Source organism: Plecotus auritus (assembly GCF_963455305.1).
Source record: "Plecotus auritus genome assembly, chromosome: 6".
In the NCBI taxonomy this organism is placed as follows: Eukaryota; Metazoa; Chordata; class Mammalia; order Chiroptera; family Vespertilionidae; genus Plecotus; species Plecotus auritus.
This window is the reverse complement of record NC_137773.1, coordinates 15,784,362-15,807,638: the sequence shown is the minus strand read 5'-3', so window position 1 is coordinate 15,807,638 and position 23,277 is coordinate 15,784,362. Positions and strand designations below refer to the sequence as shown.

General features: G+C 42.3%; 1 protein-coding gene across 9 annotated transcripts in view; it reads right to left on the bottom strand.

Annotated features, from left to right (window-relative positions):
* The window catches only part of EBF1 (EBF transcription factor 1), a 389,962-nt gene that overhangs the window by 24,440 nt on the left and 342,245 nt on the right, over positions 1-23,277 (bottom strand). For all 9 annotated transcript variants that reach the window (XM_080671574.1, XM_080671573.1, XM_080671571.1 and 6 more), the window contains exon 11: positions 10,762-10,850. In XM_080671574.1, coding sequence (XP_080527700.1) covers positions 10,762-10,850 — 89 coding nt within the window. The remainder of the gene's footprint in view (positions 1-10,761; positions 10,851-23,277) is intronic.

Here is a 23,277-nt window from a genome sequence, read left to right as displayed (position 1 = left end):
ATGTACCTTGGTTGCAGGCACATCCCCAGAAGGGAGTGTGCAGGAGGCAGCTGATGGATGTTTCTCTCTCATTGATGTTTCTAACTCTCTATCCCTCTACCCTCCTCTCTGTAAAAAATCAATAAAATATATATGTTTTTTTTTTAAAAGAGGCTCCAGAATTGGAGTAATCTGCTGTTACAGGTCCCTATCACAATCACTCTGTAGCTAAGGCACAAGAGAATGATCCCCAAGGTGCACAGGTGTGCATTTTACACCCCTGCTGCCACTTTCACCTGGCTAAGGCAACCTTAGTCTATGCTACCACTTCCCTGTTTACCCCTGGCCAAGTGGAGGGATACTTTTTTAAAGACTGGTTTGCAAAATTGTTCTGTTTTTTTCTTTCTCCTTGAAATTCCCTTTTCTTAATTCTAGGAGGCAGGCCTTAGGATGCTGGCTCTGGAGTCCAACAGAGTTGGCTCAAACCCACGCCCTGCCCTGTAATCACTTCGTGGTCTGCAGAGCAGGGTTAATACCTGCACCTGGCTCAGCACACACATTGAGAATAATACCGATAACCCCCACTTAGTTTCCAGAGGATGTGGACAAATTTCATGCATTTTTTAGTCAACGTGTATTATCCACTCTGAGTGCTATCTGAAACCTTATTTGCAAAATACTGCGAAAGATTCTGAATGGACTAACGGTGGAGAAGGCTGGTGAGATAGAAACCCTCCATTTACCAGCTGCAGAAGCTTGAGCAGGTTATCTGTCCTTTCTGTGTCCCAGTGTCCTCATCTCTAAAATGGGCGTGATACCATAGGGACAAACAGAGTAACTCGCTGCCAAATAAGTCAGTTAAAATAAATAAAATAAAAAGTGAGACTTGTAACCTCTAGGAGTACTGTGCTTTTTAACTGAAACTAAATCTCCCTCTTCAGAAAAATGATATATGCATGCATGTGTGTGTGCATACTCATCACACACACACACAAGTCTCTATATAGGGTGTCCCCCAAAATCTGAGTAATTATAAAGACAGTGTTTATTAAAATACATTTCATTTTCAAAATTGAGCTATCAGCTGTTAAAATGTGTATACATTTTGGGGACACCCTGTATAATTTCAGGGGTACAGAGATCCAGGCTACACTCAGCTGATGAAAGAATCAGGTGGGGACACTAAGTCCCTAAATTGTGTATATTATCACAATGGGTAAATGGAATCTGCCCATACATTTTCTGGAAGATGGAGAGGAGAGATGCAGAAAATGTACTATGTCCCACAGTTTGTGTTTTTGACAAGAGAATGCAGAGACAAAATTTTTTTGAAATCATACTCAAGCGTGCTTTGTCTGACAGTCTATTCAATAAATGGTGTTGGAAAAATTGGACCAATACATGCAAAAAAATGAAACTAGACCACCTTCTTATGCCATATACAAGAATAAACTCAAACTAGATTAAAGAGTTTAATGTAAGACTCAAAACAATAAAAATCCTAGAAGAAAACATAGGTAGTAAAATCTCAGACATTTCCTTTAGCAATATTCTTTTCTGATATATCTCCTCAGGGAAGGCAAACAAAAGAAAAAATAAACAAATGGGAACTACATCAGACTAAAACATTTTTGCCCAGCAAAGGAAACCATCAACAAAATGAAAAGACAACCCACTGAATGCAAGAACATATTTACCAATGACGCATCCTACAAGGGGTTAATATCCAAAATCTATAAACAACTCATACAACTCAACACCAAAAAAAAAAAAAAAAACAAAAAAAAAACAAAAACAAAAACACAAAACAAAAAACAGTCCAATTAAAAATGGGCAGAATGCCCTAACTCGTTTGGCTCAGTGGATAGAGCGTTGGCCTGCAGACTGAAGGGTCACAGGTTCTATTCCGGTGAAGGGCATGTACCTTGGATGTGGGCAGGGCACATCCCCTAGAAGGGGGTGTGCAGGAGGCAGCTGATCAGTGTCTCTCTCTCATCGATGTTTCTAACTCTCTATCCCTCTCCCTTCCTCTCTGTAAAAAATCAATAAAAATATATTTAAAAATAAATGGGCAGAAGACCTCAATAGCCACTTCTCCAAAGAAGACATACCAATGGCCAACAGACATATGAAAAGATGCTGAGTGTCCCTAATCATCAGAGAAATGCAAATTAAAACTATTATGAGGTATCAATTCACATCTATCAGAATGGCTATCATCAATAAATTGACAGACAAGTACTGGCAAGGATGTGCACTATTAGTGGGAAAGCAGACTGATGCAGCCACTGTGAAAAGCAGTATGGAGTTACCACAAAAAATTAAAAATGGAACTGCCTTATCACCCAGCAACTCCACTTCTGGGTATATACCCAAAGAGCATCCCTACATTCATCACAGAATTATGTACTGCTAGAGGACCAGTGCACGAAATTCGTGTACAGGTAGGGTCCCTAGGCATGGCCAATGATTAGGGCCGATCTGTGGGGCAAACGCGGGTGGGGTGATTGGGGGGGGGGGCGCTACTGGCACCCACTTTGGCTGGTGGCCTGGCGCCACTTGCTTACCAGCCTCGACTGGGGGCAGCTCCTGCATTGAGCATCTGCCCCCTGGTGGTCAGTGCTCATCATAGTGACGAGTTGTTCCGCCGGTTGGTTGATTTACATATTAGGGTTTTATTATATAGGAAACCCAACATATGGAAGCAATGCAAGTCCCCACCTATATATCTATAGATATAAAAGCCTAAGCGACTGGCCAACCAACGGTAGCTATGATGCGCACTGACCACCAGGGGGCAGATGCTCAACGCAGCAGCAGAAACCACAGGCATGGAAACATGGAACAGATTGATGAATCTCTGAGGGGAGAGGGTGGGAAGAGATTAACCAAAGATCTTATATGCATACTAAAGGCCCAGTGCATGGATTCGTGTACCGGTGGGGTCCCTCAGCGGGGATCAGGCTGAAACTGGCTCTCCAACATCCCCCGAGGGGTCCCAGATTGCGAGAGGGCACAGGCCAGGCCGAGGGACCTCTAGTATGTAGATTTTAAATAAAGGTTGTACATATATACAATGGAATACTACTCAACCATAAAAAAAGAATGAAACCTTACCATTTCCAACAACATGGACGGACTTAGAGAGTATTATGCTAAGTGAAATAAGTCAGACCGAGAAAGACAAATACCATATGACCTCAATTCTATGTGGAATCTAAACAACAAATTAAACAAAACAGAAACAGACTCACAGATGCAGAGAACAAACTGATGAGGTTGCCAGAGGGCAGGGGGTCCGGAGAAGTACAGATTAGTAGTTAAAAAATTATCATGAGGCGGATGTAATAATGTATAGCATAGGGAATATAGTCAATAATATTGAAATAACTATGAATGGGGCCCATTAGGTGCTTGAATTTTAAAGGGTGGGGATCATTTTGTAAAGTATATGACTGTCTAACCACTCTGCCGAAACTAATATAATATTGAGTATCAACTGTAATAGAAAAATAAAGAAATAAATTTTAAAAGTGTTTTGTCTATGAATTATAACCTATGATTTGCTTTTGTGTCTGTATTTTTTTAATATATTTTTATTGATTTTAGAGAGGAAGGGAGAGGGATAGAGAGATAGAAATATCAATGATGAGAATCATTGATTGGCTGCCTCCTGCACACCCCCTACTGGGGATTGAGCCCTCAATCCAGGCATGTGCCCTTGGCCAGAATCAAACCTGGGACCCTTCAGTCTGCAGGCCAACGCTCTATTCACTTAGCCAAATCGGCTAGGGCTGTGTCTGTATTTTTTATTTGAGTCACTTTGGTTCCTGGATATAATGTTAATAGAGTTTCTTCAAATTAAAAAATAAATGAGTTAATAAGATGAGAGAGTGGCCAGTGTCATGGTGTGGAAGATAAAGATGTAGGGATTTTCTTTATTCTTTTCTGAAACCCTTATTCACCCCCTTTGCTGCTATCAGGCAATGTGGTTATGCAGAGTTTATATGTGTATTTTCACTGGTGCAACTGTGGCTTTTGAATCACTGATAGTCTTTGCATAAAGACTAGAACACTAACAGCATAATTAGAATACAATGTATACAGCGGCCCGGTTCCTTTGGCCCCAGCTCTGTATTTATGATAAATCACCAAACACAAACGCTCTTTAGGGAGGGCGGTTTTGGGTCTTGTCTCTCCATTGAGCAAAAACAGTGCCTGCGACTAGAGTCTAAATTTCAATTCTGCAAGTATACAGTCCAACTGAATAATATTTGGCATGACACAGTGCACAACCGAGCCACTAAATGGCTGATTTACTAAATTATTATTAGATGAGCCCTTGCTGTTCCAAATGAAAGTGCAGTCACTGTCTTCCTTCATGGTGTGTTCAAATTGTTCTGTGTTTAAATATTCAGCATGAGGCTAATGTGAACCGATGAACTGAGACTATAAACATTCACTTTCAATACAGACAGAGCGACAAGGATGCAACCTTTCGTGGGCCTGCGGAGGCGAGAATGATTTATATTGAAGAATGCTGCTGCCTGCCTCCATTACTTTAGGGTACTCTTAATTAGCATGGTGTTGGAAATGACTGATTCCCACGTACAGGAAGAGCAGGGTCTCGGGGGCTGAGATTTTTGTCCAGGGCCAATGAAAGAAGCTTCCATGAGGATTTGCGGCCCATGCTGTTCAGGCCTTGGGTTCTCTACAGGCTGCACCACACCAGCCGGGCATCGTGTCTGCCAGAAGGACTAGGGTTCTGACAATCAGTCGTTTTCTAGACCCACGCAATGGGTCTACAGTCCCTCCTCACTACGGTCCATCCCTCTGCCACCCAGCTTCCTTACAATCCCCACCTACTGCGGGGATCTGCGGGCACCCGCCCTTGCACCTCACCTGCTTCCTTACTGACACCTGCTGGAGTGAAGAACAGCCCTTTGCTCCTTGGACAAAGATGACTCCCCCTCCATCCTCCCCTGTGAGGGCAGTTATAGGCAAACACTTAAAATACTGTGATCACTTACAGTAGATTAGAATTTTTTATTGGTGCCGTGTTGCCATAACAACACGAAGACAGCAGATGACTTAAGCTAAGCTTGCAAAGCAAAAGGCTGCTCATCTGGCAGTTAAAATGAATACAGTTCATTTCACAAGTTTCCCATATGGACCCTCAGTGTATGGTAATGAGGAGACCATATGGTGAGGGAAACTGCACTGAGAACCATCGGGCCCCCCTGGCTGAGTGGGAAGTTGGGAGAGAGAGCCCGGCTGAGGGACCCACTCTGGGGTGTGCGCTCTCTGGGCCCAAGGTTTGGCTGGGGCTTGTTTGGGGTTTTGTTTGGGATGTTTGTTTTCCATGGGGTGTTTCGCATTTCTTAATCTGTTCCTTAATATTTCGGCTGTGCGAAATGACAAACATCTTGCAGATTTTGCAATATCATTCATCACGAACTGTCAGCAGTGTTTGCAAATCTGACTTGCAAGATCTTTTAAACGTGTTGTTCTTAAAAGGCAACAGTACTAAGTTTTGAGACAAAGTGCAAAAGAATTTAAGCACTTCTGACAAGCGGAAACATTAACAGTAATCATTTTTAAAACACTCACATCTTTTGCCTGCATGTTTAGCTGTAAATAATGCTAGAATGTATAAAAGCTTTAAAGTAAAAATGTAATAAATACTTTTTATTATGTTTCATAAAGGATAAAAAATGCTGTGAGTAGCCGGATACACACGTTACCTATACAAGCGCATGTATAGAGACAGCTAGCTCCTCCTCCTCACTGCTAACCAGATTGGAGACCTGGGCGGACAGCTTGAAAAAGGCTCCGAAGTCAATCCTGAACATACATGCTTCATAAAAGATGAATATAAATGCGTTAGTTAGACACGGTGAGCTAAATTAGAAGGTCAGGCAGGGCTGGGAGGGCTGAAAAATCACACAACCAGTGAGTGTAATTACTCTTTTTTAAGTCTATTAAGTGGTGTTGTTCTATCAGAGCTCAGGGGTATAGCACATGAAGAACAAGATAAAGTAATGTGTATTTATTACTCCCACTGGATCAATTTACCAGATATTTTCAGCTCCATAAAGCAAAATACACAAATGCCGCCTTTGTTACTTTTCTCAAACTGCTTCATTTTCTCCAAAAGAGGGACTGGCTCTTGGAGAAAAAACATGTTGGCCCCCTGGAGGTCCCCAGGCACCCCTCTGGGTGGGGAAGTGGGAGAAAGCTGGTGGGAGCTCGAGTAGGATGGGGTGAGGTGTAGGTGAGGGACAGGAGAGGGAAGCTAATCACCTCAAGGCCGAGTTACCTCGGTTTCCAGATCTGAGGGGGAAGCAGGAACAGTGGCAACAATGAGCCTGAAGACCTGGGCTCAAACCTGTTCTCTAGCCGCTGGCTGAGATGTTGTAGGAGTCACTGGCCCCCTGGGGGCTCTGGTTCCTATGAAATGGGGAGCACCCACCTCATAGACATTTGTAGCCTCCATTTTCTGAAGTCTTGTTAAATGCCAGAGAGATCTCTCTGCACAATTATCTCATTAATGCCCGACAGCAATACTGCGGGCAGCTGATTTAGGGAGAGAACCTAACCTGGGAATGTTGAGTCAAGTAGATCTGGCTTTCAAAACCCACGTCTGCCAGCCGTGGGCAAACTACAGCCCGCGGGCCGGATCCGGCCCGTTCGGCTGTTCTATCCGGCCCCTGGAGCCGAAAGAGCGGAGGGTTCTCTTGCTCTCCCCTCCGCTCCTTTACTTTGAATTTATATTAGTTCACACAAACACTCCATCCATGCTTTTGTTCTGGCCCTCTGGTCCAGTTTAAGAACCCATTGTGGCCCTCGAGTCAAAAAGTTTGCCCACCCCTGGTCTAGCCTGACAGCCATCTCTCTTGACCTCTCTGCCCATCAACAACCTTGACAAAGCCATGCTTTGCACACAATAGGCATCAATTAAATGTTACCTACTCCCTGGGATCCCTTGCTAACTCAAGTCTACTGTCACTCACTGCCTTTGCACTAATGCTCGCAGACCACTCAGAAGACAACCAGCAATTTGAAAGGGGACAGAGACACCTCTGGCCTTCAGAACAGAGAGAGCTCCTTGCTCAATGTTTCTGGGTTGCATCATACCTTTCGGCACCTCAGAGCTTCTGACTGACCACAGTCCCCTTCCCCCTCACCTCGACCTTGTAAGAAAAGTCAACCTTCACCCCAAACTTGGTCACGTGCTCTCTCCCTCCTGCCAGGATCTGGGAGGAAGGCGAGTCTGTGTGAAACAGAACAGAACACTGTGATTTAAAAACCTTCGCCCGCCCTCCCCACGTGCACGTGGAAAAGGAAACCAGAAAACATCTGGGGTTAGCATAATCGTAGTGTTTTAAAACTGTGTCCAGCAGCTATCACCAATGGAGACTTTCAGAGACGAAATAATCTACAGAGAAGGAACGGCTTGCCCCCGCGCTCTCGTTTGGGAAATGGAGGGATGTCTGCGTCCCTGACGTCTCTCACGAGAGGGGCTCCCATAAAACAAAGCATGTATAAGTTCTTTGAAAAAGCACACGCCACCATACAAAGGCATATTATTATGGAACGCTGTCTGCTTGGTCTTGGGAGCAGTTTCATTTGACAGAATATGTGGGTGGTGGTATGAATCTAGCTTTGTCTATTCACAAACACATGGGTTTAATAAAGTGCCGTTTGTTTTGTGAGGTGTGTGGTCCGCGGCTCACTGAAACACTCCTGTTTGACAAACACTGACCATGACTCTAAGAAAGGCGGAGGCCGTTTTGATCCCCCGAACAATGGACAGCAAGAGGATAAGCCTCCCAAGCGCACAGGAATACCTTGTGCTGGCTCCATCCGCCACTTCCTGACCCTGCTCTTGAACTCTCACTCCACCTTAAGGCTCAGAGCCAAGAGGACAGCCACTCCTCCGCTCTGAGTCACACACGGAGCTTCCTGGGGTGGGCTCCTGCCAGAGTCCTCGCACGGGCAAGTGAGAGATGCAAGCTGCAGAGTGTTTCCTTAACACACAAGCCCATTGTGTCCTTGATTACTCGTCCCAATCCCAGGAAAAGGGGCTGGGAGTTTCACCATCAGGCCACGGGGACGAAGGGGCACATGCCTGGGTTATTTGTTCAACATTTCTGAACGTGATATTCAGCCAGAAAAAAAATGTTTTTAAAAGTAAGCACACAAAACTCAATCCTGTGTTCCTACTTGTCTTCTTTCTTTCTAGATAAGAAAAGAACTGCCTGGCTTCTCTAGACCTCTTCCAGATGAAACCAAATTCATTTTCTATATTTTTCAATAAATACTTAAGAGAGTGGCAATAGTGAGCTAGATATGGTGCCAAGGGCACCCACTGGATTACCTCTTTTAATCCTTAGTGAGCCCCATGAAGTCGGCACCATTATATCCCCATTTTGTAGAGGAAGAAACTGAGGCACAGAAGATAAATCATAGACCCAGCTGCTCACCAGGACTGGGGTTTCCTGCTCTGCTGAGACTGGAGGGAAGAGCTCTGAGAAGCAAGGGTCCCACTCTAACTCCCTGGCAAATAAGCATAGCTACCTTCTGTCGAGTGCAAAGCAAGTGATTAAAGTGGCAACCCCCAAAAGTAGGAAATACTATCATCTCTATTTGACCGAGAAGTGAATTGAAGCCCACAGAGTTAAAGAATTTTGCTTTAAAATTAAAAAAAATTTTTTTGACCCAGATTGCATAGTCATTGCCGTCAGTTAAAGTTCCACCCCACCCTCCACCCCAATCTGCCCTTCCAGTCCCTTCGGCAGACTCTAGAGCAGGGGTGGGCAAACTTTTTGACTCGAGGGCCACAATGGGTTCTTAAACTGGACCGGAGGGCCGGAACAAAAGCATAGATGGAGTGTTTGTGTGAACTAATATAAATTCAAAGTAAAGGAGTGGAGGGGAGAGCAAGAGAACCCTCCGCTCTTTCGACTCCACGGGCCGGATAGAACAGCCGAACAGGCCGGATCCGGCCCGCGGGCCGTAGTTTGCCCACGGCTGCTCTAGAGCCATCCAATGTCAAAAGCAGAGTGAAGATGATCCCCAAATGGGAAGAATCTGGTATTGAACCCATGCCTTCTTTCTACTGTAGAGAAACCTTCAGGTAGATAAACATTATTTATATCATTGTGCTATAAAATTACCAATGAAATTTCCAATTATTCCCCCTTAGGAAATGCACGGGAGTTAGGTTCTTGCTAGACGAAGGAACCTGAAGGTAAATCTTTCCACTGCACATCTATGCTATGGAAGTAGACTGTCATCCACTGTTACCATTAGATTATTTAATTGCTCACCACACATGAGTCAAGGTGAAAGGGAATGGTGTGTAAGGGGGAGGTCCCTTTCAAAGACAAGGATATGGCAGACTGACACATCCTATGACTTCTTCCTCGGGTGAAATGCTTTCAAGAAGCTTTTACCAACAGCACTCAGTGGAAGCAAGGCTGCTCTGGGAAGCCGAGGGTTGAGGCTGAGGTTGTGTGGTTCTTTCTCTGCTGTCTAGGTGGAGGACAGACGCATTTGCCTATCCCAGTTCTTCCTTTCTCCGGGAAGCAGCGCCCCCTTCTCCACCCTCCTGGCCCCTCACGTTGCACCTCCGTTCCTGAGCAGCTTTCTCCTGAACCAGGCCTGTTCAGACAGGTGGCTCTGCCTCCCCAGGCAGCAGGTGCACAGGTAGAATTTGATGATGAATGGCTCTCCCAAAGAGGTTAACTGAGCTAGGAAGGATGCCAACTTCATTTTTCTAAGTGCTTTATGAGGAGAAACAGACCTATCTGTAGACGTACTGTAGCAAGAGAAGACCTCTCACCTACTCATTTAATTTATAATAGTTTTCACTGGTGTCGTGAATGAAATTCCATTTTGCTGTCAGTAAACAGTGAATGGTAGCTCAATTCATTCTGTCCTTCAAACTTCCTTAGCCTTTAACTGTTCTCTCCTCTGAGTCCTCAGAGAACTTTGGCTGCACTTTTGTTAAATGTACCTGTTCTTCCTGTCATGTATGGTGTTGGGTAGAGTGATCTCTCCCACACAGGTTCCGAGTTCCTTGGGTACAGAGATGGGGATATCCATCACAGACAACAGGTTCAGAACAGGAGTCAGTAAATGCGAACTTTCTTTTTTCCTCATTGGGGATTAATGACGTATTGCTGTATGCCATGTGTTACTCTGCCTTGAATTCTTGTTTAATTTCTCACCTTAGCTCCCAGTTAGGTGGAATGCCTCTAGAGGAAAGAGGTCCTGTCTTATTTGTCCAGTTGCAAGATCTACCAATATGGTTTTTTTTTGTCCTCCCCTCGACGGGGATGAGTATGAATTTCCATGCAGGTAGAAAAGCAGTGTTCTTTTTCCTCTTGAGAGTGGGAGTCTTGAAGTGATTAACAACAACTTGAACTTTGGACCCAGACTATATTGATCTGAATCTCAGTTTAGCAATTTACATACTTTGTGACCTTGGGCAAATGATTTAACCACTCTTTGCTTGATCATTTTCTTCCCCAAAATGGAGGTGGTAGCAGGACTAATCTCAGAGGGTTTTGAGAGGAAATGACATAGCATATGTAAAAAGAAGTACTATATTACCTGGCACATAAGTGCTTGTTTACCTATAGCACCAAACACACAAAGCCAAAAGATTACTGAGTTGCTTATCTATGAACTGATTTTTACCAATGGCAAAGTTTCCTGCCAATCACCCAAGTCCAAGTTTCCAGAGACCGTAACCCAAAGAAGAGGTGTACTGACCTTTGGCAAACGCTCAGGATCTCCAGGGTGCCGGGGAATGACCTTCTGTAACCTCTGGAAACCATAATCGATGGTGGGTTCATTGAGCGCTACAATGAACAAGTCACACAATTAGAACCATTTCAGGAACAAGAACATGATTTTTGCAACACTGATGATGTGGAAGTAACCAGAAATAACCAGGAAGTCCAAAGCTTCATTGATAACCTCTGAATTAGATTATGAAACGACAAGACGAATGTTTTCTCTGCTGAACATTACCACCATGGCAAGGAGGGACTCTCTCAAAAGACCCCTTCATAGGACAGGGAAGAACTCTGTTCTTCCGGCCACATTTTATATTCCTTACCTTATTGAAAATAGAAAGTCAAATGGTATTGAATGTGAAATTTTAGGGTTTACTTTAGTCAGAAGCTGAGGTCAAAATGCTCAAGGGCCTGTCTAAGGATGTCTACAGATTCTAAAAAGAAGGAGAGTTCAAAGTACTTGCTTCATTGCAAAATCTCTAGTGGACCTCAGCTGACATAGTGTCTCAGTGCCTTCTGTGGCAATGAAGCCTGCAAGAGTGTGGGGAGGGGCAAAGAGCGAGGCATTGCAATGACATTGATACAACATCCTCCCATCTACAATGGCAGACTATTCACCAATATCAATATTACCTCAGGAAAAAACCAGCCTCTGCGAGCACTGGCTTAGAGCAGCCAGGTCTCCATGATTGTTTAATAGACTGAAGAGCAAAACTGTAACAATATTTGGAGACAATGGGCCTTGCTGTGTTCATATTGACTACACCCTCTTCCAAGCACCCTTAAATTAAACACAATACAAAGTGAACTCTGAACTTTCCTCCCCAGGATGTGAAATATCTCCAGCCTTCTTCTTGGGACAAGGGAGAGATGGCAGCTCCATCCTCTACCCTCAGATCTAAATAAGGGGGTGGGGGGGTGGGGGGGTGGGGAGGTTCTTTTCTTCTCTCTTTTTCATGTAAGCCAAGTGTTCAACCACATATTTTCTCCCATACTGAATAAAAAGACAGTCTTTGCACTTCTGAGGTTTAGCTATACGTTAAAAAACAAGTTGCCACACGCTTTACTTAAAATGAATTTCCATTAAACCTAAATTTTAAAAGTAAGATTCATACTACTACTAACTTTAAAAAACTGTATTAAATTCAAATAGGTCCCAAGGCTAATGGAAGCAATTTGTATACCAACCCAAACTGACTGGCCCACTTTTCAAAATACAGGTATGATAATCTTGCGGTTTTAAAAGGACATTTAAATTGAAAGACTGTGAATTTAGTACATAATTATACCAATAGAACCCTTTAACTTGTCAACTGGTAAATCTAAAAGGCTATCAATCATTTCTAAAGAGGAAATAAACCTTAAAATTCCTTGATTGACAGTGCTTACTTTTTCTGTAAAAAAAAAAAAAAAAAAATACGGGGGGAAAAAAAAAGGCTGCATAAAGTGGCCAGAAATCCATTTACAAAAGTACATTGTTTTCCATAGGTGAGTAAAAAGCCAATAATTACACCTCCAAAAGACACATAAATCAGAATAAGTACTTTTTCCTCACTTGTATATTTTAAGTTAAAGTGAATTCAGGTAACTTTTTATTTAAAAGATTTTTTTCCCAAATGCAATGCTTATTGAAATTTGTTAATAGAGTAGCATTTTCATTTCAGATAATGTAATCATTTTTGCAAATATGAGATTTAGCTATGCCTCCCTCCCCTTCTAAACAGTAAACTTTCAACCTGTCTCTTGTGGAAATTAACTAAAATTATACCCAGGTGTACCACATCTCTCTATCTATGCTAGCATATGAGTTAAGGCACAATATTTATTATTCCTCTCATTTTTTATGATTACTCTCTAAACCCTTGAGAAGAATTTCTTCTTCTTTTTTTTTTCTTCAATTAGACTTGTAAAGAAAAAGCCATAGGGCTCTTTATGCAGGGAAGCTGTTACTCGTAAAATACATGGGATTTAATCAAGAAATGCATGAGGGCGACAGGAATGAGCACCTAGGTTTAAGTTATATATCACATCCATCCCCCACCCATCATGCTAATTGCCAGCAAAGAAGTTTGACCATAAAAGAGCTTTAGACAATTAAATGCATCATTTTAATATCTGAAGACATAATGTAGCATCCTGAAAATTCCAATCCTTGGTTTTATTTTTCAGACCAAACCAACAATAAAATTTGAAGTATTGACCCACCCCTTCAGTTGTCTGCAAAATGAATTAATTCCTTCTGTGTCAAGGAACTGTGGTTGCTAACTGAATGACTGTCTGACGTGTGGGAGGGGAGTCCAGCTGGGTTTCTCTGGCCATGTGGCCAACACACAGCAGAAAGACCGGACACTTAATATCTGCAATTAAAAGAACCGATTCAAATATCAGCTAGAACGAATAGCTAAAGAGCTGAGGAGAAGTCATTCGGCTGACACAAAGAGTAATTGAATTAGATATAATAAACTCATTATTCAAAGAAAAGTAAGCATCTATTCTATGGAAGTATACTGTGTTGGAGGAGATATTTCAGCTGGTAAGACAAAGGCTTTTATTTCTCATGCCTTTATGACTTGCTCTGTGCGCAGATCTTTAAATATGTTAATCCGCCCTCAATTTAGGAATTGAACATTACAGTGCAATTGTCCCGGTGCTGAGCACAAAGATAACACTACAGATATGCAAGACAAAGCTTGTCTTAAATGCAAAGGTGTCTGATGATTTCTCTGATTGCACTGACTAGAGAAAAATTTTAAACCAATGACTGAGTGAGAGCAAATATCTGATAAAGATTTTTTAAAACAAAACAAAACAAACACACACACAAAAAGAAAACACCAGAAAACAGATTCAATGTTTCTGGAATATAATGCAGTTCTCAAAAGCAATGCCATAAGTGGGGGAAATATTTACTGGCATGTTATATGGCTAGGCTAAAAAGCAGCTTATAGGAGCATATGTCTAAAAGGTTCCTTTTTTAAAAAACAGAGAGAGTGAAGAAAATGCGTCTGTGTATAAACTGCCTAAAAGAGGGTCTTAAAATGCTTCTCTTCTCTTTCTGCTGTGCATTCTCTACATTTTCCACAATGAACATATATTACTTTTATAATCAAAGAAAAAGGTTAAGAGCAAGAGATTATTGCCGAGATGGAATTTGACCTGCTTGTATAAAGTAATGACATAAGAAACTATGCCTTAAAAGGGGTCTGTAGACCCTTTAATAACCTTGCATAGGTTATTACAGACCATAAGAAAAATAAGTAGTATACTTTTGGCCAGTTGTATAAATATGTGACTATTCATAAACTCTCTGAAAATCAACAGAGAAGGTAACGGGGAGGAATCATAAAGAATGGTATATTTATTTCATCCGTGGGGGTAGTTGTACCTTAGGGACATACATCTACCCTGCAAGAATGTAATATAAAGTTAATCCTTCAACAAAGTGACCTCATTGTATTCAAGCACAGGGCTCAGGGGACACCAGCAGAAATGGGCCTAATCAATTTTTTCCCCTAAAACTTGGGGCAAATCCGAGAATCCAGTAGAGAAAGAAAGAAAAAAAAACCTTAATCTGGCATAATTAACCACAAATAAAGAAGCATGAGCATTTTAGGTTAAAAAAAAACACACACCAAATGGATGAAGCTGTAAATTGCAAAAGGAATGTAATGCTGAGGGCAGTGTATACGGCCCTGCTTCACAACACGGAGGCCACACTTTCCGAATAGCATTTGAGAGGGTATCGCCCTAAGCCAGGAAGGGATAGTAACAGAGTAAGGGAGGTTTCAGAGGTTTAGAAAAATTCCCTAATCCCAAACAAGAAAGACCTCCATTTTTACATGATCAGAATAAAATGGGACCAAGGTGAGCATTTAAAAAATTCCGCAAGATAATAAATTCTCTACTGATTCAATCACCATGTCTGGTGCCCACCAAGTGTTCAGACGGCATTTGTAGGAATGTTTTGTGTCACAATATCATATACCCTTAAAAGTAAATGTTCCGAGAGGTATATTTAATCTGACCAAAAAAAAAAAAAAAAAAGAGAGAGAGAGAGAGAAAGAAAAGAAAAGACAAGTGAACGAACTTGATGACAGAGCTGGGATGCAGCACCAGCTCTCACGGAGGTTGCCCTCCCCATCCAGAATCCATTCTCCTGCCTCCCTGAGGGTCAGATAGGGGTTCCCACCTCTGCTTCTGGATCTGGCACAGCCTTCACTAGGGCCACACTGAACAGGAACACATGGATTTAAAGAGTGATCAGGCTATTGGGGAGCCACAGACATCTGTTTTTTTGTTTGTTTGTTTGTTTGTTTGGTTTAGTTTGTGTGTGTTTTTTTTCAACACATCATCTGTATACAGTAGTGTGTGTTCACCACCCCAAGTCAAGTCTCCCTCCCTCACGATTTTCCCTCCTTGACCCTCCTCCACCTCCCCTACTCCCATGTCTTCCACTGACCCATTCAAAGTTAGAGAAAATAGGAATTAACTGAATAAGCTGCGGAGGACCTCATGGAGCTGTGTACATATGTTACGGTATCTCTCCCTATCAATGCATGAAAGGAAGATCAACTGTCTCTACAGCGGAGAGCGAGTTTTCAGGGCAGATATCTCAGTGGAGATTACAGAAGGGTCCTCCCACTCACAGCTATGACATGATACTGGGACCCGATATTGGTTGGAAGCACTGGATATAGGCAGGGGACTGGCGTTTCAGCTTCATCGAAGTCATTTGTTTTCAAAAAGTAAAAGTTAATGAAATGGTAAAAAAAAAAAAAAAAAAAAAAATTCAAACCACTTCATCTGGCCATGTGTTGGGACTGCTTATAAATGGCTTTGGGTTCCTTCCCAGTCGCACAATCTCAGACTCCCCGAAAGGATGCCAGTAACTACGCAGGACCAGTCTACGTAGAGCCCTTCCCCGGCTTCCACCGAGGTCCTGGTCAAACCAGAACAGCCCTGGTTCCACAAACTACTGTTCACAGTGTCTACGCATTCTTTTCACGCAGCATGACACGCTCTGGGCATATAAAATTCTCAATACTGTGTCTAGGTTTTATGCACTAACACTAATGACAAGATTACCAAATCCATTCACAACTGATGAGCAAATCCTAACTAAATATATGTGCGGATTGGGGCCTTTTCATGCCTTGAATCTTTTTTTTTTTTTTTTAAATCCACTTCACAAACACATCAAATAAAGAATATTCTCTTTAAGGGGATTTATTTGCAAATTAAAATCACGTTGTCAAGACGGATACATTCTCAGCTATGAAAGCTGATTTGTCTCTTGTCGGAGGTTTGGAGAAACCCCTGCTCTGTTCTCCCTAACTTCTTGACCACTTATTCCTGGAAACAATGGGAGGCGGGTTAGAGCTGTGTTCCCAGCACAAGGGGGGTGGGGGTGGGGGGTGCTGGGTGCCGGTCCAGCGTCAGAGATTTCCCTGCTTTTATAGCTCAGCCGCTCACTGCCGTGTTTAAACATATTTCTGGGGGTTTAATTTCCTTTTTTTAATGGTTGTGTGACATGATGTCATTCTGACTGGAAATAAAAAGAAATGCAGATATTATTAGGAAGGTCATATTTATATCCTATTGCCATTTAATGCCCAAGCAAATATCTAGGACTCTATGCCAAATAATAAATAAAACCTCAGAGCAGAGGCAATGATAAAACCAGCACCTGGGTCTCCAACCTTCCCTGGTGACTTCTCTCTATTTGAACAGGAGGGGTAACAACAGAGTGGTCCCCTTCAAGGCAGATCCTTTCTGGGATGGGAGTTATTGCATACAAGTTAGGCTGAGCTTTTTTGTTCCCTAATGGCCCTATTTCCACCCCCCTTCCCCCTAGTCACTAAATTAACAACCAGAGGTAAACAATAAAACAGCAAGTTATCTTCCTGAACCTGTCTTTAAGACTGACTATAATATAGACACCGAAAAAAAACACCAACCAAAAACCTAAACAAGAGCCAGAAATCTGGTCCCTGAAGAGATCAGCTACATTGCAGCCATATGGACATTTCATTGCCTAGAGGTTTAGGGCAGGAACGGTACTCGGTGTCGTCTCTCCCGTGGAGGGGATGCACTCCCTAAGAAACCTAAACCAAATCCCCTGTGAGTGAAGCCCCCGTGTTCGGTGTGACTGCTCTTCCAGCCTGGCGCCCTGCCTCAGGAGCGGCACGATCCGGGAGAGCTTTGGGAAGAGGCTCCCAGAAAGCTGTAAGGGAACCAGAAGGGCGTCAGGATGGAGCCAACATGGGCAGAATTTACCAACGTAGGAGCCAAAGGAACATTTCCAAACTGGCTTTGAACTTGCTCTGACTTCTGATTTGTAGTCGTCTTCAAAACCCTTGATGTGTGGCAACAACTATGAGATTCAAAAATCAAGCGAAGGAAGGAATACCTCTCTCGGCCGAAGGTACAATCAGTTGGTTTGTGTGGCTGCGTCCTTTTTACAAAGTGTGGAGCCAGAGCAGGAAAAGCAAAGAATGAAGAGAGAAAGGGATCTGGGAAGTGGACAAGAGCCCAAGAGGACGAACTGTGGAGACATTTGGAGAAAGAAATGCTAGACCCTGAGGACTGTCACTTGGAAGGCAAAGAGCTTGTGAATGCTTGGAAATGAATAACTCTTCCAGGAGCAAAAGCAATCAAGAGCAGGAAGGAAGAATTAAGAGGGACTTTCTTTTGTTTTTGCAAAATGGAAATAGCTTTACTGCTTTTCTAAATTTAAAAGAAATACATTTTTAGCGTATAAAAATACAAAAGAAACACGGAAAAGGGGAAAGAGCCCCATAATAGCCCACTCATATATAGTCTCTACTTATATTAGTACGATGTTTTCAGACATTTTCACAATACTGTTTTATATCTGGACTAGTAGCATGGTACACAAAATCTGTACTACCGGGGCAGGGAGGGGGTGGGTCACCCAGCCTGGCCTGTGCCCTGTCACAGTGCAGAAACCCCGCGATCCATTGCCCCAAAGAGGTAAGCCCCGCCCACCCATCTGAGGCTCCTCAATGGATTGCCCCAAAGAGGTAGGCTGGAGCCGGAGGAGGCCTGCGGACCCCCGGGCCGGGCCACTGGGGAGGCCTGCAGACCTCCGTGTGCCTGTGGACCCCCAGCCAGGCCCGAGTCAGAAGCCTCGCCGCGCGCCTGTGGGCCCCTGGTGCAGGCGTGCGGAGAGGCCTCTCTGGTGCGGCCCTGCCCCCGTCCCCGACACTGTAAGTCCTCGCCCACCCGTGCCTGCTGAGCTTGCAGCCTGCTGATCTGTTGTTACTGTGATGGCATCCTTACCAATTTGCATATTACCTATTATTAGTATAGATTATTAGTATAGATTATATACATATTTATATCCATCTCATTCTTTTTAATGGTTGTAGTATATCGTATTATATGGATGGCCATAATTTATGTAACAAATCCTGTGTTAAAGGGATTTGTATTTTCCCAAAAAAATTTTCACTGATGAAAGAGTACTAGTTTTTAAGATTTTTGTAACCTGAACTCAAGTCTCTAAGTTATAAGGACCTCGGAAGGTTTTTAATGGATGTTAAGAATGAATGACTAGCCAAAACCGGTTTGGCTCAGTGGATAGAGCGTCAGCCTGCGGACTGAAAGGTCCCAGGTTCAATTCCGGTCAAGGGCATGTAACTTGGTTGCGGGCACATCCCCAGTAGGAGGTGTGCAAGAGGCAGCTGATCGATGTTTCTCTCTCATCGATGTTTCTAACTCTCTATCCCTCTCCCTTTCCTCTCTGTAAAAAAATCAATAAAATATATTTTAAAAAAAAAAGAATGAATGACTACTTCTAGAGTTGTCATTTTCCACATACTCTCAGGTCATCTAAGACCCTTTTCCCAGGGATAGCAAAGCGCTCTATTAGACACTCTCTCATTGATTCCTTCAATATTCTCTTAATATGAATGTCAAAAATTATTGTCCCTAGTTGGAAGGTGAGAAACTGAGGCACAGAAAGGGCTGGCTGCATAAATTAGAACAGATGTGTTTTATTTACTATTCCAAGATGAATACATTTAAAAAAATATTGATGAATCTCCATTTGCAGCATATTGATAAGACCTGCTACCAAATTGATTAAACTGCTCCCTTTTTACTAAATATCCGAGAAACAGAAATCCAGCACGAGGAGGAATTCTGTTCCCAGACTCCTGACTCCATACAGGTCGCTTGGCCTGATTTCTTTACTTACGGCTCGGCATGTCAACTAACACAACCTTTTGGGGAGGTCATTTTGCTATTTTTGAACTTGCCCCACAAATGATGGAGAAACTGTGTTTGCTGTCTCATCAAGTTCTCCCAGGTCTAAGTTGAACTCTCAAAAGTTGATTAGCCTTTCGGGGAAAAGGAGGCACAAAATGCTCTTGATATACATTAAATCAACTGATTTCATACCACACCCAGCTGGTATTTTCTAAAAGATCCTTGTTGAGAAGTCATGGGCAGACATAGAGCACCTCTTGGTAAACAGACCCCTTCCTTGCCCTGGAGCAGTGGTCCGCAAACTCATTAGTCAACAGAGCCAAATATCAATAATACAACGATTGAAATTTCTTTTGAGAGCCAAATTTTTTAATCTTAAACTTCTTCTAACGCCACTTCTTCAAAATAGACTCGCCCAGGCCATGGTATTTTGTGGAAGAGCCACACTCAAGGGGCCAAAGAGCCACATGTGGCTCTCGAGCCGCAGTTTGCTGACCACGGCCCTGGAGGGTCCCACTCTATCTAAAACGGGACTAAGGAAGGTACCATAATTAGGGAGAAGTTACTGCTCTCTAACTGTAATCAAGTCGATGAGAAAGTAGCCCCTGTTATTGAGTATGATGTGTTCTGAACGGTGTGGCCTTCCAGGAGCCTTAATTAGGATTTCCAAATTTGATGCAAGTTTAAAACTAAAATTAAATCCCTTGTGCAAACTGAAGCTTGAAGGTCTTTATAAAGTATTCTTTTTTTTTGCTTTCAATCTTTTACATTTTGGATTGTTTAAAAAATTTTGGATCCGCCCTAGCCAGTTTGCCTCAGTGGATAGAGCATCAGCCTGTGGATCAAAGGGTCCCAGGTTCAATTCTGGGCAAGGGCATGTACCTCAGTTACAGGATCCTCCCGGCCCGGGCCCTTGTCCGGGCTCCTGCAGGAGGTGACCAATCGATGTATTTCTCTCACATCAATGTTTATCTCTGGCTTTCCCTTTCTCTTCCACTCTCCCTAAAAATCAATGGGAAAATATCCTCAGGTGAGGATTAACAAAAATTAAAATTAAAAAATTAAAATTTTGGATCATATTTGAACAAGAAGAGGATGATATTCATTGTGTAATGAATGATGGTGTTTGAGTATTGACAACCTCTACACTCTGTTTTTTCTTTCTTAACATGTAAGGATAAATCCATAATTTTCTTCCCTACTGGCATATCTTCTGCTATAACAAGAGTAATATTCCTTCTATAATTGTTCTTCAGATTTCTACCCAAAGAGTTTTTGACAATAACTGTTATCAAGGGGGTAAAATCACCCAGCCTGTCTGATAAACATGTTTTCTTGTGTTCCCACCCCAGCGAGTGCTTGACACCGTACTTTTATCATCCCGTGTGTGTTCAGAATGAGCTTAGAACAGCAATTGCTGGGAATAGGCAGGCGATAAACCGCATTGATTTAACACATCTTGTTTTCAATCATGCTTGGATTTTCTGAGCACGCATTTTTCCTGTACTCGGCTTGTAGCTTTTATCTGACGAGCTGATCCCTTTTCACTGGAAAATGAAAAGGTCGCACAATAAGACACGGTTTACTGGAACTTGAACACGCACCAGGGAAAGTATTTTAGATAAATACTGTCAGACATAGTGGAGCTGAATTTCAACAACACAATTGCTAAACAACAATACTTATTACTCTCCTGGAGCAAGCTACCCAGCAACTCACGGCTCTCAGCGGGGAACGGCACCGAGTCAGGCTCAGAAGCGAAGAAACCCTTCTCCAAGCCTCGTGCTAACCAGGCACAGAGTTCTGGGCTGAGGTACTACTTGTGATTGTTAATATCACAGTTTATGAGACACCTTGAAACACTTCTCCCACTGCTCAGAATCATGCCGTCAAAGCCAGTGGACCAGTTTCAGAAGAGTTGGATAATGAAGGTATATATAGCAGCTCCACAGACCATTAGGTGGGGAGGAGGGAAAACTTCCAAGAAAAGATAAACAAAAGGGACTCCAAATAACCCATTATTAATTCTACTAATAAGACAGTAAAGTGCTTATAACTTGCAGATAATTGGGGGATTAAGTGATTATTTAGTAATATGTTAGTGGAGCCAAGGAGAACTTACAACAGGTAGGCGGTGGAGAGAGCTACAATGACTTGCAGATAAGTCTCGCATTTTTATCAGCCTGAACTGCAACCTAAATAGCATCTTGATATAAAATAAATGAAGTCAGCCTTCTCCAGTATTGACCCTAAGTGATTATTATCGCTATGTATCATTAACCTTAGACTCAGCCAGAAAGCCTCCTCTACCTGAACATTAGAGTCTGGGACCCTCTCCTTCTAGCTTTAACACACATGTTGATTATAATTTAATTCATTGTCTACTCCAGAGCTTCTCAAACTTACTCTATCCACAGTGCCTTGAGCATCTCAGCAACCTACTGGCAGTGCCTCTAAGCCAAAAGAAATATACCAAGAGGTTCTGTTTTGTTAATTACTTATGTCCAAACAGTTTTAATGCTTTAATGTTTCTATTATAACAACTTAGAAGCCATTTGAAAAAATACAAAAGAATTGGAATATATGTATAATATTTTATTTCATTCTAAAATAAAAACAACTTACTCATGGAGTGTGCACTCCTGTTGGGCACTGCCCAACTTCTCAAACCTTGGAATAAGTTTGGACATTGCCACCTTTTTTTCTGTTATTCTGCATTGGTTTTCACAAGATACTTCCTTTTGATGGCAGTAACAGCTGAAAATTCAGCTTTGCTAAGCTATGACACCATCAGTATGCAGTAAAATCTAGTGTGGAGCTAGGAACTAGCTTAAATTAGTAGTCTGTGTGGTATCAGACAGACTTAAAGTATCACCCATTTCCCTCGAATTTGAAACATCTCATGGCCCCTCTGTAGGTTGGCAGGGACACCTTGGTCTATAAGTTTAGGGAACATGGATCCACTCAGAGGCATAGAATTACTTAAATGCTAAGATGCTACAAGGACCCACTGTATTCATTCATTGTGTCTTTTCTTCTATTAATAATTATTATAACAGCTGCAGCTAACACTTTCTAACAACTTACTATGTGCAAAGAACTTTACATGGATTAACCCATCTAACCTTTATCGCAACCCTAAAAGAAGTATTATTGACATTCCCATTATTCAGAGAAGGAAAAGTGCAGCTCAGAGGAGTTAAATATCTTGCCTAAATCCACAAAGCTAATGAGTAAAAGGCCAAAGATTCAAAGTAGGCAGTATGCCTGCTCTTAACCTCTTTTCTAGAACAACCAAGTTAGGACAATCAAGAAGCCTCCAGAGTAGGTCTCTAATAATTCTGGCTTACAGTACTTTTCTAGTGCTTTTCTCGATCCTCATATACTCCTCTACCTGCAATTTGGCCTTAATTTACAGGCCATGAAAACCTTGGTCTCCTACTCCAGTTCCTAATTTGACTTCCATTTCTCTAACAGACACTCTTCTTCCCTTTGTTCTAACCCTTTCAGAATCAGAACAGCCAGGTTTGCATGCAGGCTACAACACTGACCAGCTGTGTGCCTTTTGAAAAGTCACATTCTTTAATTCCTCCTTCTCTATAAAGCAAAGATATGATGGGTACTATTTGTACAGTGCTGAGCATGTAATAAATACTCAACAGGCAGTTGTTATTATTAACAATACCTGCTATGTACTAGAAATAGGGGCTGATGGCATACAGGATTAATTATACATACTGCACAGTCCCTACTCTCAAGGAACTCCAGAGTCTAGAGGAGCAGAAAGCCATGAGCAGAACTCTGAAACACTGTGATAAATTCAATAGGAGCATGTAGGATCCTAGGAGAACACCAAGTATGTTTCACTTGTCTCTGGGGCTCAGTCTTTCTGCCCAGACTCACACTAATTTGAAACTACTGTTCAAAGAATCCCACCACTTCTGGGTCTCACGTATTACCTTGAAATAGAGCTCTATTTGTAATAGGGCACAATTGTTTTAAAACAATACATGTTTTGTTAAAATAATATAAAGCAATATAATTTTGTTAAAACAATGTAAAATGGGAAGAAAAATAGATAGGAGACATCTAATTAAGATGGGGTTGCTTCTTTACATTGTTTAATTCATTCAATAAAAGTGGATGCTTGCTGTCTACAAGGCTGTGTGCTTAAGAAAATGAAAAAAGAAAAAGAAGTACAACACAGGTGTAGTTTCCTGTGCATCCCCAGCTAGAGATGCTTCCATTTGAAAAACTC